Here is a 19,159-nt window from a genome sequence, read left to right on the forward strand (position 1 = left end):
TGCTGAAATGGCAAAGATTTCGGCTTACTTGAAGAATTACTCAAACGAACAATTTTTATTAATATGGAGAAGATGGATTGTTTATATTCAAAAGAAGCATAGAGTGGTGGAATATAATCTAGGTTTTTAGTAAATTTGTTTTTCTTTTTCTTCTTTAATATATTTTACCTATCCATGTAGAATAATACACTTTGTGGAGCTAGAGATATTAATACTTGTTTACTTATATCTGAATATTATCCTGGGATTAGGTTTGGGAAGTCCGGGGGGGTGGGGGGTGGGGGGCTTTTCATAGCATTGTGTAATATTTGTGATGTTTTTTTTATGATGAAAATAATAAAAATTTTATACTTGAAAAAAAGAAAAAAGAGAAGAGAAGAGCAACAAGATGATAAGGGTGCTGCAAGATGTCATACAAGGAACAATTAAGGCAACTAGGTATGTCTAGCTAGCCTAATGAAGAGAAGAATTAGGGGTGATAACTGTCTTTCAGAGAGCCACAGAGAAGAGGAGGTCAACGTATTCTACAAAGCACCTGAGGGAAGGACAAGAAACAACGGGTTGAAGCTTGTTAAAGAGATCCAACCTGGAACTAAGGAGAAATTTCCTGACAGTTAGAACAATTAACCAATGGAACAGCTTGCCTCCCGGAGTTGTGGGTGCTCCATCGCTGGAGGTTTTCAAGAAAAGATTGGACAACCATTTGTCTGGGATGATATAAGGTCTCCTGCCTTGAGCAGGGGTTGGACTAGAAGACCTCCAAGATCTCTTCCAGCCCTATGATTCTATGACTTTTATGATAATATTATTTTTGCTAAGCTGATGTGTTTTTTCTTTTCTTTCTATGGGAAAACCCATTATATAAAAATATAACAACACCATGATAAAACAACTTCAAAATTGAAAAGCCTCAACAATTTACTGAACAGACTGGTTGGAATATCCTGGAGTGCCCTTTGTATAACAGCCTTGGTTTTGGTTTATTTCACAGCTGAATATTGTGACAGCTTGTGGCTTAACAGCAATGTCCAACTCTGCCAGATAATCTGTATCATCTCTTGCACATTGCATCCCACTCCTGTGTACTGGTTACCAGTACTTAGCAATATCATACCACCCCATATTAGAAGGTAACAAGCTCTCATTTGGCTATGGCCAAAGATGCTGAAGAACAAGGCCCTCCCTATTTACCAGGACAATACATAGCCCATCGCAACATTGAAATCTCATAGACTAGCATAGAAAACAGCTATTCACTTAATTTCCACCCAGTTAAACCCCCTGGAGAGAGGAATGGTCCAAGGTAACTTCTTGTGGCCTGACCATTAGTGATCCCGCTACTAAACCACTAGTTTTGACCTGCCTCACCCTGTCTAGTTGAAATTGAACAGAACTGGATGTCATACTGGAAGAAAAGCCTCTGCCCTGTGTCAGTGGAGATGGAAAGAGTCCCCTTGTTGTGATTGTGATGCTGATATGCAAACGGTTAAACATATTGTGGAAGACTGCCCACAATATGTGTTCCCTGGTTCCCTAGAAGATCTGCACAATGCAGCATCAGAGGTGATCACCTGGATAGCTGAATTGGACATCTAGTTATAAGGCCACTGCTGTAACCCATTGAAATGTTGTATATAGTTAACATAGATTTTGTGTATATGTTTACTTCTATCATGTTCTCATCGTACACTAAAGAAATATTATTTATAATTATTCCAAGCCTTATTGTCTTGCTTGTCTACCTTTTTGCTCAAACTTTTATAATGCTCTAACAGTTCAAGTCATATTGTGTCAAATTTTGAGGGTGTGAAGAACTAGTTCAAATATACACAAAATGGTTATCCAAAATGATGTTCTTTTAAGAACTTGAGCCTAATGTGCCCCTTCCATTCAGTTAAAATGCATTGAGCTAACTTGGCTTGCCTTTTTTCACCTATGACTATGTGATAACTTGCTGGTAAAGCAAACAAAACTAGGTCCAGACCAGTGGTGATTTAACTTTAAAGCAAAGATCAGTTTTGCCTGGCTTTGCAACTGTTTCCCCTCAGGCTCAAAATTATCTTTTTTACAGGACTACCAGCTCCAATAACATTACCCCACTTTCCACAAGCTGACCTGCTTGGGAGACAAACTCTATAGAAAATCTTTGCTGCAGTTATCTATACTGCTCACAAAAATAAAGGGAACGCAAACTCCTTCAGTTCCATGTTAAAATGTTCCCTTTATTTTTTTGAGCAGTATATAAAGCAGTGAGAAAAATGATTAGGTATCCAATTGCAAACAATTTTAATCTATTCCAATTCTAATTTGCTAAACTGCCTGTAATACTAAATCTCCGACCCTTCTTCATATCTGGACTGCCTAGAATTCATTCGCTCATTGGATGGTTAAGTATCCACTTAAAGCAGCACTTTCTTTTGAGACCTAAAAATAATTGAAGAAACAGCAATGACAGCAAAAACAGGCATAGAGAACTAAGTGTATTTGTTTACATTGCTCAAAAAACAAAGATATTTTCTTCTGAAAAAGTGTGCTCAAGATATACATTAGAGAAGAATGTTTAAAATATTAATGTTTCATTTTCCAATTAGTTTAACTGAACTATTCTGATGAGCTTTGATTTTATCTTTCATACAATGCCAACAAAGGGGAGGGGGGGCAAAATAATTTTGAGATGCTTCTTTTAAGAGGAGAATTAATATTAAAAGTAATCAATGATGATTAATTAATAATTGATGCAAAAACCTATTGCTTATATGGGTCAAAATGTATAAAATGTTATACTTCATTAGCATCATGCATGTTCCCATTATTATCTTCTGAAGAAGCTCTTGTGATACTTGTCAACTTTAGAATGAGCATGGTTGCAGCCATCTTTTTCCTTCTCATTCCTAGTTGCCACATAGCATGGAGGCACGGGGTTTGCCAGGTGTTGTGCTAGACAAAGCAGACTTTCTCGGACTTTGTCTCATGGGAACCAAGGTCATCAGCTGCAGGCTGGGCGTTTCATGAAAAGCCTGCCAACAAGCTGAGTGGGAAAACGTAGTTGCTTGCATAGTTTTGGGGGTGAGATTTCTTAACTTTTATTGGGGAATTGTTATGCATCTCTTCAGACTTGGTTTCACTTTTGAAGTACCAATACTCTGTATCAATAAACATGTTCTTTGAGGAATTTGCAAGCCTCAGAGTTCTGCTTTATTTGTCTCTGTCGATCAGAACCATGACAATGCTATTGAGTGTATAGAGTTTAATATGAAAAAAATAGCTAAAGTCATGCCTCAGGCTAGTTACAACTGAGATATGTTACTGTCTTGCATTTGCTCCAATAGTACATAAAGTACATATTCCATCAAGTTACACTTAGATCTATAACTAAATTATGAGGGAAGAATATTAAGACTTCAAACCAAAGCATGCTTACAATGATATAACTTAGTGATCAGACCAAGCTAAAACAAGACTTCAACACATGTACTATTTGGCCATCCGATATGATTGCTTAACTTTTGGGGAAGAATCAACTTTTATTCAAGTAGTTCTGAAGATAATAATAATAATAATAATAACAACAACAACAACAACAACAACAACAATAAAGTTGGAAGGGACCTTGGAGGTCATCTAGTCCAACCCCCTGCTCAGGCAGGAAACCCTATACCATTTCAGACAAATGGCTGTCCAGTCTCTTCTTAAAAACTTCTAGTGTTGGAGCATTCACCACTTCTGGAGGCAGGTTGTTCCACTGGTTAATTGTTCTAACTGTCAGGACGTTTCTCCTTAGTTCTAGGTTGCTTCTCTCCTTGATTAGTTTCCATCCATTGCTTCTTGTCCTGCCTTCAGGCGCCTTGGAAAATAGCTTGACTCCCTCTTCTTTGTGGCAGCCCCTGAGATATTGGAATACTGCTATCATGTCCCCCCTCGTCCTTCTCTTCATTAAACTAGACATACCCAATTCCAGCAGCCTTTCCNTACTCTTTCTAGAGTCTCAACATCTTTTTTACATCGTGGTGACCAAAACTGGATGCAGTATTCCAAGTGTGGCCTTACTAAGGCATTGTAAAGTGGTATTAATACTTCACGTGATCTTGATTCTATCCCTCTGTTAATGCAGCCTAGCACTGTGTTGGCCTTTTTGGCAGCTGCAGCACACTGCTGGCTCATATTTAAGTGATTGTCCACTAGGACTCCGAGGTCCCTCTCACAGTTACTACTATTGAGCAAGGTATACTATACCTGTACATTTGGTTTTTCTTGCCTAAATATAGAACCTTACTTTTTTCACCATTGAATTTCATTTTGTTAGATAGTGCCCAGTGTTCAAGTGTCCAGATCCTCCTGTATCCTAAGCCTGTCTTCTGGAGTGTTGGCTATTCCTGCCAGCATGGTGTCATCTGCAAATTTGATGAGTTCCCCATCTATCCCCACGTCCAAATCGTTGAGGAGGTTGAAGAGCACTGGGCCTAGAACAGAGCCCTGGGGCACCCCACTACACACTTCCTTCCATGTAGATGCAGTTCCATTGAGGACCACACGCTGAGTACGGCCGGTCAGCCAGCTACGGATCCATCTGGTGGTGATTCTGTCTAACCCACATTTTTCTATCTTATTAAGTAGTAGGTTGTGATCTACTTTATCAAATGCCTTACTGAAGTCTAAGTAAATTATATCCACAGCATTCCTCTGATCCACTAATTTTGTCTCTTGGTTAAAGAATGCAATAAGATTTGTCTGGCATGATCTGTTTTTGACAAACCCATGTTGGCTTTTAGTAATGACTTTGTTTGCCTCTAGGTGTTCGCTGATTCGTTGTTTGATTATCTTTTCCAGAATCTTCCCAGGTATTGAGGTCAAGCTGATAGGTCTGTAATTTCCTGGGTCCATTTTTTTTCCTTTTTTGAAGATGGGAACTACATCAGCTCTTTTCCTGTCCTCCGGTAGTTCCCCAGTGCTCCAGGATCTTTGAAAAATATAGTTCAATGATAATTCTTTTATAAAGAGAAGGAAGCCAAAAACATATATTGCTAGGTGGAGCTTTCTTTAGACTCTACAGTACATATGATCCAACAGAATGTAATCCTAATGATGAGTTTCTTCAACATGATTTAGGAACTTGGAGGTCTTCTAATCCAACCCCCTCTTCAAGCTATACACTTGTAGAGAAACAAGAATCCAATTTCTTTCTTAAGCATATGCAAGAACAACAACAATGCTTTTGATGTTTGTTATAACAAGTGAGGAGACTGGATCTCCTGATTTTATTGCCAAAATTCCTAAACAGATTGATTTTGCACCAAAACATTCAATGCATTTATGATAATGTGCATTCTCCTTTTCTACTTAGGGACTAGTTGTCAAAAACCATCAGGTGACCTCTAAGTCTGCAAACCTCAGGTATATATCTTTCCCCTTGGGAATGACAGCAGCAGTGCCTCAATATAAAGCACTAGATATGTACATATGTTTCTTGTTGATCTATCTTCCCAACAGCATAGGGAGTACTTAATTCATGCTTGACAAACATTACTGTTTCCTTCTATTTAATTAATAGGGTTGAGTGAATTCTTGAATAAAATCAAGAATTGCATCCTTCTCCCATTCCCCACTTCCTTGAAAGAATGATGCTGTAGGAAGCTGTAGGGCATCTCTCTCGAAAACTCTATTCTGCTCTGTCCATGCAAGTACCATACTGTTTACAGTGAAAGGTGCAATGGCAAATTAAGAACAGCCATATACAATCTTGGTCCCCTTGGTGCTGCACTGATTTTACTTCCTTGATACATGTAGCTATAATATAAAGCATGAACACAGAAGTACAGCATTTTCCAGAAGCTATAAACAATATAAATCAAAGATACAAAAAGCTCAGTTAAAAATCATTAATTAAAAAGAGTGTAAGAAGGTGATAAGAAAATATATTGTAGCACCATTGCAAAGAGAGGAGGAAAGAAAATGAGGTCAGTTTGAAGCTCATGGTGGAGTTAGGTGGCTTCTGGCAGGGATAAAGAGCTTGCTCTATATGTACTAGGGACTCTCATTGATATGCACATTAATCAATGGCAGGGCTAGGGGACATTCTACAGGAGCTGATTGAAACTCCATATAGAAAAAAAAGTTGAGTGAAGGACAGAAGAAGACAGAAAGGCTAGATATCAATATGGAGTGTAGAAAGGTGATATGCCATGGAATATATGCATAGCTATTGCATTTTCTTTATTGGGCTCCTCCAGTTATAGTAATATTTGTGAAAAAGTATTTTAGGCTGTCAGGGAGATTCCTAAGAGGCAGCAAGAGTCATAGGGCAATGCTCCACCATCAGTACAACTTCCACAGAAGACACCATGATCCTAGTTTACAGTGATGCTTCCCCTGAGTTCTAAGAGCTCCAGAACTGGAGTAATTTGCTGTCCTCATTAATCACTAACAATTCAACTTCATTTCCTTGCTATAGAAGCCATAATATTTGAGGGGAGGTTCTTTTAAATTTCAAAAGAATCCATTTTCCTTTACCTCCCTCCCATTGCTACACAATGTAAATATCTGTGACTGAGCAATAATTTCTAAACATATTTGCATATTGAAGGAAGATTGGTAGGTAAGACAGGTAACACACTTTGCCTTCTGGTGTGTTCCTCTCACATTTCTTTGGTAGTCATTTGCTTGATCTTCTCAGAGGTCTCCTAAAGAAAAATAAGAGAAAGAAAGAAAACAGGATTTAGATATCATTTACCCTTGACTGAAACATCGTACAGCCCTTCTATATGATATGGCCATCCTCTTCCACAAGCATGCAGTATTAGGAGGGATACACATGGAGCAGTAAGAGAGGAAGGGGACACTCACATTTATCCAGTCTACTAAATCAGCCCCAGTAACTAGTGACAGATACCGCAGTCAATCACCCTCATGTCCAAATAATAATGATTGCTAAGGCTTTTCCATTCTGTCAATATGCGCCATTGGCCTTGACTGAATTTAAGTAGAAAATTTGGGACCAAGACACCCAAACTGCTATATCCAGAGTTTCCCACCTCTGCACCACCCACCCCCTCCCAAATTATCCCTAAATATTCCAACATCTTTCATGCCCCATTCTTCTCCAAATAGCATGTTATCCACCAGGGTGACAATGGACACAGAAACCAGCCTCCCTCATAAATTCTGCACTGTTTTGATACAGAGGCAGAATCTGGATCACATGGACTGCTAAAGTTCTCACTATACACTCAAAAGTAAACATATCTTATAAAACCAGTTGCCAAAAATTAATTTTTCTTATGATTAAGAAATTAACACTCTCCTTTTCCCTGACTAATTTCCAGACACTTCCAATAAGGTAGCAAAATTTATAGCAATAGTTTATTGAAGTAATTTGTCCTTTCATTATGTTATTACATGTTTCAGGCATGCCTTGTAATTTATTTCTTTTTTTTATTCACAGTACTGTATTAGATGTATTTTTAACTTTGGGCTGTAAATAACATTGATTAACATTTTAGGATGTTATATTTTACTGCAGCCCCAATCAACTTTGGCTATCTCAAAAGCTTAACTTAGGCAGACCTAGTTAGTACTTCAATGGGAGGTCACTGAGAAGTTGAAAAAACTGGCTAGACTGGGAAGTTGAAAAAAATATGCCAGATGAATGCATCATCTGCATGCACATCTGCATGGACATCTGACAGAAAAGTACACTGATATGTGCAGAATATGTGCAAGAACTGGGATTACTTGAGAAAGTATTTATTTTTTTTATTTACAGGGTATGGTTCTGCCTGTTACATCTCAAGAGAACTACCCAGATTTTCAGAAGAATGGATTACTCCTTTATGAGAAAAAAGGGAACACGTTAAGAGATTTTTTTTTCATGTAGAAACAACATGCATAAATGGGAACATAACAGAGGCATACAAAATTATGCAAGAGGGAAAACAGTTGGACAGGGAAAATACTGTTTCCTAAATTACTGGAACCCTAAATTACTGGAACTACTGTAACATTGGGTGATTTGGGACAGACAACAGAAGGTTCCTTCCCATGGCACATAGTTAGACAAGTTGGAGGAAATGTTAGATAGGCTCTCTTGAAGGCAAGACAGATATAATAAATAAGCAGAGCACAGTGGTACTCCTTCAATAATTCTTCAGTTCTTACTAATGTATAAAGGTTTTTATGATTGATGGCTTGAAGTAATTTTATAATTTGTTTTATATTTTTAGTGTACTAGTTAAAAACTGCCTTCAGTCAAAACTTGTGGCACCAAAGTAATGCAGTGATATTTCCCTTCTAACAATTTGTCCATTCACCTGTACAGGAGAGCAAATGTCAGAACAAGCAGCATGACATTGCAATGCAAACCATATGATTTATGTACTTGCATCCAACATCAAAACACAATTATGAGTCTGAAGTTTGCATTGCAATGTCATGGCATATATTTCATCGTTTTGAGATCATCATGGTTTGTTCATCTGCATAGAATGACATGCATTTGTCTCCATCAAATTTCTAGTTGTTTGCCAACATACAATGCTGGTTTCAGGTATATTAGCAGCCAACAAATGACAGGTTTAAACTGTTAGGAATTTCACAGCACTTTAGTAGAATAAATGTACTGAAATACATAAGCTTGTACACATAGCTCCTTCTAACCTGGTGCTTCTGCAGCTCCTGAACATATCTGGCTAGCTCTTCTTCAGTCAGCTTCTCTTCAGGCTGCTCTTGAAAAGGAACCTTCTGGTTCTTACCTATGAGCAGAAACAGAGTTTACGATACTCAATGCACATTTGAGTATGCACATACTGAACAAAAGAGCAATACAAAGCTGTAGTGTGTTCTTTCACATTAACAATGGATGTTGGATCTTTTGGCAAAACATAAGGGAGAAATGTGCCATCTTTAGCAGTGGATGGGCCAGAGGATCCTACTATCTATCTTGACTGCCCCCAGTCAAAAACAGCACACAACCCAACCTTCACTGTTCTTCCATGGAAAGTTTTTGTTCTGTGGATAGCTTTTACTATTTTTAAGGAAAAAAGAACAGGCAAGCTATTGCTTTGTGGTTGGCAAAGCAGTTCCTATATTTGGTAGCACTCAATATTTCTGGCTTTTGGAAAGAAAAAGAGAATCCCAAGTGGTTCACCCTGCAGCTTTGAAGATAAAAATTGTTGCACATTTCCTCTAAACTGAAGGCTGAGCTGATTGCCATCAGAAATAATTCAACTCTTGAAGACCTGTTGGAATGATAGGGATCCAGAAAGGCAGCCCAAATTTTGGATCAGTACAGTTCTTCCATGTGAAAGGGATCAAGGCATCCTTTTTGCTTTCTTATTAACCTGCTTTAAAGAACATTCAATATATCTTTGATATTCTCCCTCCAAATTTTCTGCTCTGCACTTATGACAATTAAATGAATTTTCCTCAATTTTCTCCTTGCAATGGATATGCTTCTGCAGTCATACGAATTATCTTTACCCTCTCAGAAATAACTATTTTGTCTGAAATAGTCATTCTAGTCTGTAATATTGATTTTCCCTTGCTAGTCAATGGGAGGTCCAGCAAGTTTGAATTTCTGACTGGACACTCTGATTCAGATAAAGCAATCCTTTCCTTAAATTTTGCAAAATCTCTTGTCCCTAATTTTGGCTCCCCCTCTCCAGTAATATTTAACTATTAATTACTGACAGCTATGACTTACAGATTTACTAGGTTCCAAACAAACAAGTATATTCAATTTTTCAAGGTCTTATGATCCATCTCAATTACAGACACCTATATGTGGAAGAAATTCAGCTGCCAGTTGCTGAAGGGGGTTGTTTCCTCAATAGACAAATAAATGTTCAGCGTGAGACAGTGGATTAAATGAGAAAACTATGATCCTGGCAAGCTATTCATCAGTTATGGAATTCATTATTTCCGTTGCCTTCTTTGTATCAAATAGGTTCTTCACCCCAGAAAATCAGTTTGCTTGATCAAAAATGATTAATCTGGCTTGATGTGCTATTAGTGAGATCAATATGTTATTCTACCTTTTTCCCCCTGTTCTCTAGCATTTTCATTAATTTAGTCAAGCCACTTGTTGAAACAGAACATGTTTTTTTCTTTGAACAGTGGGTGAATCCTTCTAAAATGACTGAATTTTCCAATCCATACCTTCACAGGTCATGGCAGTGCACACCCAGTTCCCACAAGCACAGACACAGCGGTTACAGTTCACTTGAGTCTCTGCTCCGTCTTCATATGATTCGTCTTCTAAGGCACATTCTAAATAACCATAAAAAAGATGCTGTTAATGTACATGGGAAGAAATATGAAGGTAAAGTAGGGGGCGGTGCTCATCTCCTTTTTTATTCACAATTTGGGGAAGAGTCCGGGCGACTGGATGGAGCTGAGTGTTTACTGGCCAGTTGCCTTTCCTGACGCCACAGACTTTGCAGCAGATATTTTTTCTTTGCGCCCTAGGAGAGAAATATCTGCCACTACCCAGGATTGAATTCTCAACCTTCCAAGTGGTTGGCGAGCGTCTTCACCATAGGCCACCACGCTGCTCTATAAGCATATTCAATACATATTTTCAAAAGTCCAAATTTGGCCAGAAATCCAAGTATGTTGCAATTCTTTCAACTACATTTTGAAACAAGAGTGCAACATATTACTTCTATCCCACTCATACTCAACTTTCCCCACTCTTTTAATAACTTCAGGACCATTTTGTGCAGGGACAGAGCTCCTACTTTTTTCTGGTGGATTGAAGGTTGGGTTGAGGCATTTCAGGAATTCAGTGAAACTCAGCTTCCAGTCAGCATTTTCATCAGAGAGCTCAATGAGAGCATCTACACAGAGTCCCCTGGAAGACATACAATACATAGTTATCCCATCTAGAAATGACTCCCAAATACATCACAGGAAAGTGCAAATGGCTAATATTCAAATTATCAATTGCTGCCATGTCAGATCACTTCATATGAACCAGACTTTTGGGCTATCTACATCTTGTGGTAATGGATTTTTCCATGTGGCTGCTTGTTTCTAGTATTCAGGAGAAGCAGAATGATTATCCCTTCTTCCTGATGAATTATTAAACTCCATAATTACCATGGGAAGTTATGTGGCACACAAAACAGAAAATACTTCTTTAAAAAGCACCTCACCAAGTCAACATATGAGAATGACATATTAGGGCAAAAAGAAACCCTCCTGTAAATTCTACACTACTCCACTCTTCAAACCCAATCATATAAAGTAAACAGTCCCAAAATGCATACAACATCTCCCTTCTCTAAACTACCATGGGCAAAGTGTAGAAAAAGTCATTGACTTTCCATGAAACAACAAATTAAGAGAAAAGAAACCACACTGGGAAACACCTTCAAAACCCTTCCCCTCCATTCTCTAATTTATGCAGAATTTCCTGCTATAATACATGCAACTTGTACAGACTTTTTTCCCAGTAACAAAAAACTATTCCATCCCTTCCACTAAACACAAAAGATGAATGTGTACCCTCCAAGGGAAAGTTCATTTCCAAAAAAGAACCCTCAACAAACTAGATAACTACACTGTAACAAGACTTTATGTGGCAGCGATTAGATCTCTCTTCAAACCTTATTTTTAAAAGGCAGTTTGAGTAAGTGGATAAAAAGATAAGCTTCTCCAACATTATTTATGTGTAGCCCAATAGGCATTCCAGAAAAAAAAGGGTAGGAACATTTTTCCCCTTTCCAGTGCTCTCAGCCTTTGCCAAAGTTTAAACAATGCTTTAAAACTGGAAGAAATTGGGGAGTGTTTAGAAATGCAAGACAGCAAGAAAGTAACTATTTTCAGGGGTTCTGCCATTCTTCTGTTTTTAATCAAAGCTTCCAGTTAGGTCTGCAAAGTGGAAAAAACTCATTTCTCAACACGGAATTTCATAATTAATCATCTTTTGCAGTCATAGTTATATATTCTGATGTTCTTCTGCTTGAAGCAACCTGAGAAGCTTGTTGGTCTCTTGGTTCATATAAGTAGAAATGTTGACAGCTGACTCATTTTGTTCTACAAACTTCAAGAATTCGTTGGAGTCAAGGCGGGAATCTCCATCATCAAAACTCTGTAAAATCACAAAAAAAAGCATTTGAAAAAGGTTTCCATCAGCCGCCTTTCCCTGAAATAAACTGACAAACTTGATAACCAGTGGTTTTTTTAACATGTTGGAAAATCTGAGATTTCAGTACTCTGCACTCCCCATCCACAAGAGTGAGGCCCTGCATACCGACATCCAACTGCAGACATCAGCACAATGGTACATTGCTGTTTTTTGTTTTTGATAGCTCAAGCTGTTCTTATTTGTAGGCATAAGAGTTTTCATATCCTTTCCAATATAAGTTATTTATTTCCAATATTAGTTATTTATTTATTGTTGATTGGATGTATGTGCTGCTCATCTCGTCTGGAGGAGACTCTGGGTAGCTTACAAACAATGTTTTACTGAAATTCAGACCTAAGCTTATTAAGCTTCCTTTATCAGAAATTTAGCATTAGTTTTGATACAGGTAATCCTCAAGTTACGACATTTCACTTAGCAACAGTTCAAAGTTACAACATAATCCCCCAAGTACTTACAACATTCCTGAAGTTACAAATGTTGCACCACAACAGCAGTCATTCACCCTTACGAACGACTGCAGAGGCACGGCAACATTCGCCCTGCCTATTTCCTATTTCCCCCCCACATACACACATACTTTGCGAAGATCTAGTGCAGCGGTTCTCAACCTGTGGGTCGCGACCCCTTTGGGGGTCGAACGACCCTTTCACAGGGGTTGCCTAAGACCATCGGAAAACACATATTTCCGATGGTCTTAGGAACTGAGACACCGCTCCTCTATCCGTCTCCACACGGCTTCAAGCTGGGGGCCGTTGCAGCGCCGGATTCGTTTCCGTCGAGCATCTCCTAAGGGAGGCTGCGCTGCTTCGCGGCCCTTTCCGAGGAGGAGGCTGAACTAAGCTTTGCCGGGGCTGTCGCCCTCTTGTCTCTCTCTCTCTCTCTCCCTCTCCCTGCCTGGGCGCTTCTCCAACAAGGCTGGGCGGCGGCGGTGCGCACTTGGAGAGCCCTTAGGGTTGGGGGTCACCACAACATGAGGAACTGTATTAAAGGGTTGCGGCATTAGGAAGGTTGAGAACCACTGATCTAGCGAGTCTTTGCTTTCTTTGCCTGCTTCATTGCTTCAGGCCTTCACTGCATTCACAGAGAACAGAGGCCTAAAGTATCGCGAGATCACACGAGATCAGTAGCGTGAGATCTCGTGCGATCTCATATACTACTTTAGGTCTCTGTTCTCTGCGAATTGATGCCTAGACAAAATCTGCGACAAAAGGCTTTGCAAACAGAGGGAAGGCTTCGGTTCTTCAGGCCTTTCTTCCATTTGCCATTTCCTTGCCAAAGACTGCAGGAGCTAGAGATTGCGTCCCTGTAGGCTCCGGTCATTTTTGCAAAAAGCCCTTGCCACTGAAAACGAGCCATTGCCGTGTCCCTCCCAGGCTCCATTTAAGGTATGGTTCGGTTTTCAGCAGCAAGGACTTTTTCCAAAGACAATCAGAGTCTAGAGGGACACAATCTCCCTCTAGGCTTCGGCAAGCCTTTGCTCAAGGCGAAACTGCGGCAGAGAGGCTGGACAGACAACTCATTGAGATCTTCCAAAGGTAAGTGGACCAGGTTGGGCAGGATTGGGGATGGGGGGAGGAAGCATGAGATATCTCAGTGGGTTGGGAGAAGCCTTGGGTGGTCGGAAGCACTAGGCCCCCTGCTCTTCCCCATCCTGAAATACCTCATGCACTTAATGACCCACACATTCGATTAGCAAAAGCATGAGCGAAGGAAGGGAGTTTTCATGTTCATTTAATGTGATTCACTCCAATAAATCCTCAGGTTACGAATGTAATTGGCAAGCTCCATTACATTTGTAACTCAAGGATTACCTGTACTCTCAAAAAAGGAAAATCGATTATCCCTTAGTACCTATTTTCATTCATTCATTCATTCATTCATTCATTCATTCATTCATTCAATTTCTGTAGCTGCCCATATCGATCAATGTCTTTGGGTGGCTTAATAATTCCAAAATATAAAAACAATTAAAACAATATAAAGCACTTTAAAACAATCAAAACAATTATTCATGACCCCTTAAGCTACATTAGATGCAGTACATCAACTACCTTGAAGTACTTTTCCAAGATTTCTGTGTAGTTGCTGCCCTTGGAGAACCACCCATCAGGAACGATTTCAGCTTCAAGCCACTGGATGACACGACGCCGAAGTTCATCACGGTCAGTCTGATAGCAGACCACTGTTGAAGGGTGGGGAGGTAGGACCAAAAATGTGAAGCAAAAAAAAAAAATAACAGAGAAGGGAAAAATGTTTTTTTTTTAAAAAGAGAGGTTATTGAGAACATTTTTATTATAAAGTGTGTATTTCCAAACACTGTGACCCTCTAGGGCAGTGGTTCTCAACCTGTGGGTCGGGACCCCATTTGGGGTCGATCGACCATTTCACGGGGGTCGCCAAGCAAGGCTGTCCTCCATTTTTTTTGTCCGCCATTTTTCCCCCTTTTCCGGCGGATGCCTTACCTCCCTTGGGCTGGCCCAGCTGGTGGTCGGCCTGCTCCGTCTCTGCCGCTTGCCAGCTACGCCTCGGCCGGCGCAGGGGGTGGAACCACACATGCGCGGTGCTCCCGGGCAGGGAAAGTCCTCGACTTACGACCAGCTGGGTAGTCCTCGACTTACGACCGGTTTAGTCCTCGACTTACGACCAGTTTAGTCCTCGACTTACGACTGGTTGGGGTCGTGGCATTAAAAAGGTTGAGAACCACTGCTCTAGGGGTTTATAAGCAACTTAGAGGGGGAAGTTGCGAAAATCTGATCAGGCTTGTATAGGCAAAATTTAAGTGCTGTCAAAACTCACTTGGGGCTTTGGAACCTGCTTTGTCTGTGCAGATTAAAAATGAAATTATTAAAAGTGACCAATTATACTTCTTGCCTAGCTCTGACCCCCACCCCCCAAATAACCATTTTTTTTCAAAGGGTAAGTTTCACAAACTCATTTATCACTTTAGGGGTCATAATGGAGCAAAGTTGAGAATTTCTATTTTAATTTTTAGAAGAAAATGGATTGGAATATATTTATTTGCTTTATTCTTTAGGTGTATGACACATCTGAAAGAAACTACTTTCAGGGGGAAAAGCCTTCCATTGCCTTACACAGGGAGATGGACTCAATGCTTTCCTGAGTCCCTTATGATTTTCAATTACTTTGCTTTAATAGACAAGTGAATTCCTTGGAAGATATTGTAGCAAACGGTGCTAATATGAATATTAACCTATATGCAGAGATAAGATTATTAAAATACTACACCCTATCCTAGTGGCTCAGCTGAACTAACACATTTAGACTTTTCTCTACAAGTGATCTGAACAGTTCAATGTGCTTCAGTGATATGACTGCATCTTATTAGAATGGAAAAAATAGTTGAAAGAATTAGAGAAGGGGAGAAGAGAAAGAAGATTTTTTCCCCTTGTCTTCAGGGATATTCAATAGTCCTGTTTTAAAAATCAGGATTATGAGGATGAGGAAGGGATAACTCTTAAGAATGGAGGACCCATACTAATGGATCAAGCACTTAAAAGTGGTGGCGGTAAGTTTATACTTTCAGATTTGCAAAGTTCTGATAATGTAGCTTTACAATAAAGTAGGATTAGCTCATCTAGTCATGTTTCCTGTCTGGTTCACTGACTGGGAGGACTGATAATAGATGATTTGGTTATAGATTCATTAGGGCAATGGCTAAAGAACTTCTACATATTTGGGTTCTCTGCTTATATCTTTTTTTCTTCCTATGTGTTCTTCTTTTGAGGGGCTTTGTAAGAGAAGAACCATCTTAGTCTATGGTGATAAAATGTCAAAAAAATCTAATAGTACTTTCCTAACAAATTTTATTTCTTAAAATTTAAAAAATGTTTAGGTATTAAACAGTGTATGCCTTTGAAATGTATTAGTTGGAAAAGCTGTTGCCATTCTTCTGAATCTTGGGGGTGGGGGATTTTTTTTAAATGTAGGATCGTTTTTATTTATATACAATGTATGTCTATCTGTCTGTCTATTTTGGAGTCTGTATGTAAAAAAAAAGGCAAGGGATGGGAGGGAAAGATACAGCCACAGGCTCCTCTTGAATGACCAAGGGGAAGGGCTTAAGGAGAACCATGGCTCCTTAGGATCATCACCCTGTTGCTAATCCTGGTTCTGTTTCTTATAGCTGCAGTCATTGGTGGGCTTCCCTCTAGCTCAACTGCTTTAGTGAACATAAACTGTCACTGCTCATCATCCCTCCCCTTGGAGGGTGGATATCCACACTGACAGTCCCTGGCTTCAAAATGGAAGCAATTGGGTGGTCATAGCCTCACCTCTTTTTAATGTGCCACATACATTGCATGCTCATTAAAAGGGTTGCTGATTCAGTCACCCAGCCATGCCACCTATTTTGGAACCAGTTGCTGAGGATGTCCTTGCCTCAGAGAAATAAAATATTAATCGAGTTTATTACTGCCATAATTACAAATACTACCACTGTCTTTAGAATGGTTGCCTGCCAATTAATTAAAATTTAGGCCACAATCCCTAATCATAACAAGCCATTCAATCCCTCCATTTCTTATATCTATATTAAATAAATAGTTTGGAGCAAATGAAACCCAAACTCCCTTATTCCTAAATCCTCTGCTTGAGCTTAAAGCTGTATTCCCTGGCTAAAAGTTCACGTGACACACTTGACTGTAGGTGAGCCATCACATTTCAGATTGCTGCATTGTGTAAAATCAGCCTACCGCTTTTCTGTGGCATATCAATCCAGAAAATTGGGTTGAGAAAACCATTCTTAAAAGTTTACATGGATAAGCTTATAATACAAACATATCTTCAAATAAGCAACTTTAAAAAAAAAATATATACACCACATTCCATTTTAAAACTTTATAAAATGTTAAATATTTAATGAAGAGCAGAGTGGTAGAATATGATAATCAGAATATGGTACATGTTTTAGGAAGATAGTCTGAGGCCATCTAGGAATAGACGATCTGCTCTCCAAAACACTTCTCCAAATATCAGGTCCATGTTTCCAAACCCTATCACTGTGTAAATATACTGGATTTTTTTTTCCTCTCATACAAATTTAATAATCAAAATGCATAATAAAATAATAAAAAATAAAATACATCATAAAAATATATTTACCTGGACTTGCAGCTAAGTTCTCAGGCTTCTTCTCTATTAATAGGAAAAGATATGGTCATTTGATCAAAATTTGGATGCTTGATAACTGACTCATATTTATGACGGTGGCAATGTCCCTCGGTCATGTGCTTACCTTTTGTGATTTGAGAAGCAAAAGTTAATGGGGAAGCCAGATTTGCTTAACAACCATGTTACTAACTTAATAGCTGCAATGATTCACTTAACAATTGTGGCAAGAAAGGTCGTAAAATGGGGCAAATTCACTTAACAACTGTCTCACTTAGCAACAGAAATTTTGGGCTCAATTGTGGTCATAAGTCGAGGACTACTTGTAATTCTGGCCCCCCTCTAAACAATAGCCAGTCAGGTTCCCTGTTGGAACGCTGCCATTCCAAGGGGAGGGGGATTGTTACTTGGGAATTTAAGAATTTGTAACTTTTGTATGGGAAATAGAGAGGGGGGATGGGTTTTCAGGGACATCTGGATGAATTCCTTTCCGGTTAGTTTCAGCCTGTTACCAAGGTCACAGCGCCAGGAGGACGACTTATTACCTTCTCATCTCGGAATTCTCATAACCCCTTCATGCCAGCAGATTGGCTCCTGATGGACTGGAGCGTTGGTGTGGGGTTTGAACAATAGGAAATTAGCGTAACAATTCATGGGGGAACTTCAGATTCTGCCTGGCTCGTCTGCAATCACTTTCTCTCAATAAAAGTTCCTTTTGAAATAATAGTCATGCTTTCCTGAGAAGATAGCTGGGGCAGAACCTTATACAGCCTCTAAAATACTTGAGGAGAGCTCTTATGTCTCTGCACGCTTTGCTTCTCCAAGCTAAAAATAACACTTCCAAGTATTCTTTGCCATTTTTTTTCTTCCAGGTGCCTTGTTTAGCAGCTACCTTATTTAGCAACCATTTGCAAATATGATGGTAAAAATATTAATAATAAAAATAATTGTCCAAACAACATGTACACTTACAATCCAATTTCATGCACCTGATAACAACATGGTAATAAGACTAATGCTAGCATAGCATATGAGAAAACTTTATCTGAATTCTCTTTCTCTCTCTCCATTCTTCATTTAAGGCTATTTTGTTTCCAACTTAGCAGTAGCTAAATGAGGAGAAGGTATAATCATATTTTCTAACTGTCACCCAGTTTGTTTTCTGAATAGCAGAGGCCTCAATATAGAGCTACCTTTGTTGGATCACTTGACTCTAGCTTGACACTGAGACATCAATGTACAATAACTGGTATCATTGTTCAGCCAGTTCATATGTCTAACGGTAATACAGTCCACCCTACATACTTTCAATATTCTCTTTTCCTGAGCCATGCCTTTTAATAAGAAAAGTGAAAAAAATCACCACTTGTGTCTCTTCGCCTTCTTATCCAGTGCTTCATACTGGTGAAGTGTTGCAGTATTTTCAAAAGCTTTATCTGATAATATCAGATAGAGTCATCTAAGTGAGACGGCCAATATAGAAATTTAATAAATACACGTACCATTTTCTTTCGCTGTGGATAGGTAGAAATGAATTACTTGTCTGTTGCCTTAAAGACTCTTGGAAGCCTTTCCATTACATCCAGAATGTGAGCTCCAGGAAGGCAGCAAACGTCTAAATAGACTGTCAGACTGCTTCTCTCCCTCACAACAGACAGTCTTTTATCACTATCATTTATCGCTGGAATTTTGGGGTAAAGGCAGGAATCCTCCCCTTTGTAAAACCTGTAGAGCAATGTTTCTCAACCTTGGCAACTTGAAGATATATGGACTACAACCCTCAGAATTCTCAAAGTTGAAATCCATACATCTTCAAGCTGCCAAGGTTGAGTGACACTGTTATAGAGTCTTCTTCAGTCCCTAGAACCATGGCATAAATTACCTACTAAT

The 19,159-nt window shown here is 39.2% G+C and overlaps 1 protein-coding gene across 1 annotated transcript in view; it reads right to left on the reverse strand.

The window, feature by feature from the left end:
• Positions 1-5,202: 5,202 nt before the first annotated feature.
• Positions 5,203-19,159, reverse strand: part of FSTL1 (follistatin like 1) — a 41,279-nt gene continuing 27,322 nt past the window's right edge. The window contains exons 5-11 of the mRNA XM_015812111.2: positions 17,264-17,296; positions 14,194-14,324; positions 11,967-12,085; positions 10,731-10,843; positions 10,150-10,260; positions 8,650-8,744; positions 5,203-6,677 (exon numbers count right to left, since the gene is read on the reverse strand). Coding sequence (XP_015667597.2) covers positions 6,633-6,677; positions 8,650-8,744; positions 10,150-10,260; positions 10,731-10,843; positions 11,967-12,085; positions 14,194-14,324; positions 17,264-17,296 — 647 coding nt within the window. The 3' untranslated portion in view covers positions 5,203-6,632. The remainder of the gene's footprint in view (positions 6,678-8,649; positions 8,745-10,149; positions 10,261-10,730; positions 10,844-11,966; positions 12,086-14,193; positions 14,325-17,263; positions 17,297-19,159) is intronic.

This window comes from Protobothrops mucrosquamatus, unplaced genomic scaffold, assembly GCF_001527695.2.
Source record: "Protobothrops mucrosquamatus isolate PMUCROS unplaced genomic scaffold, P.Mucros_1.0 scaffold69, whole genome shotgun sequence".
Lineage (NCBI taxonomy): Eukaryota > Metazoa > Chordata > Lepidosauria > Squamata > Viperidae > Protobothrops > Protobothrops mucrosquamatus.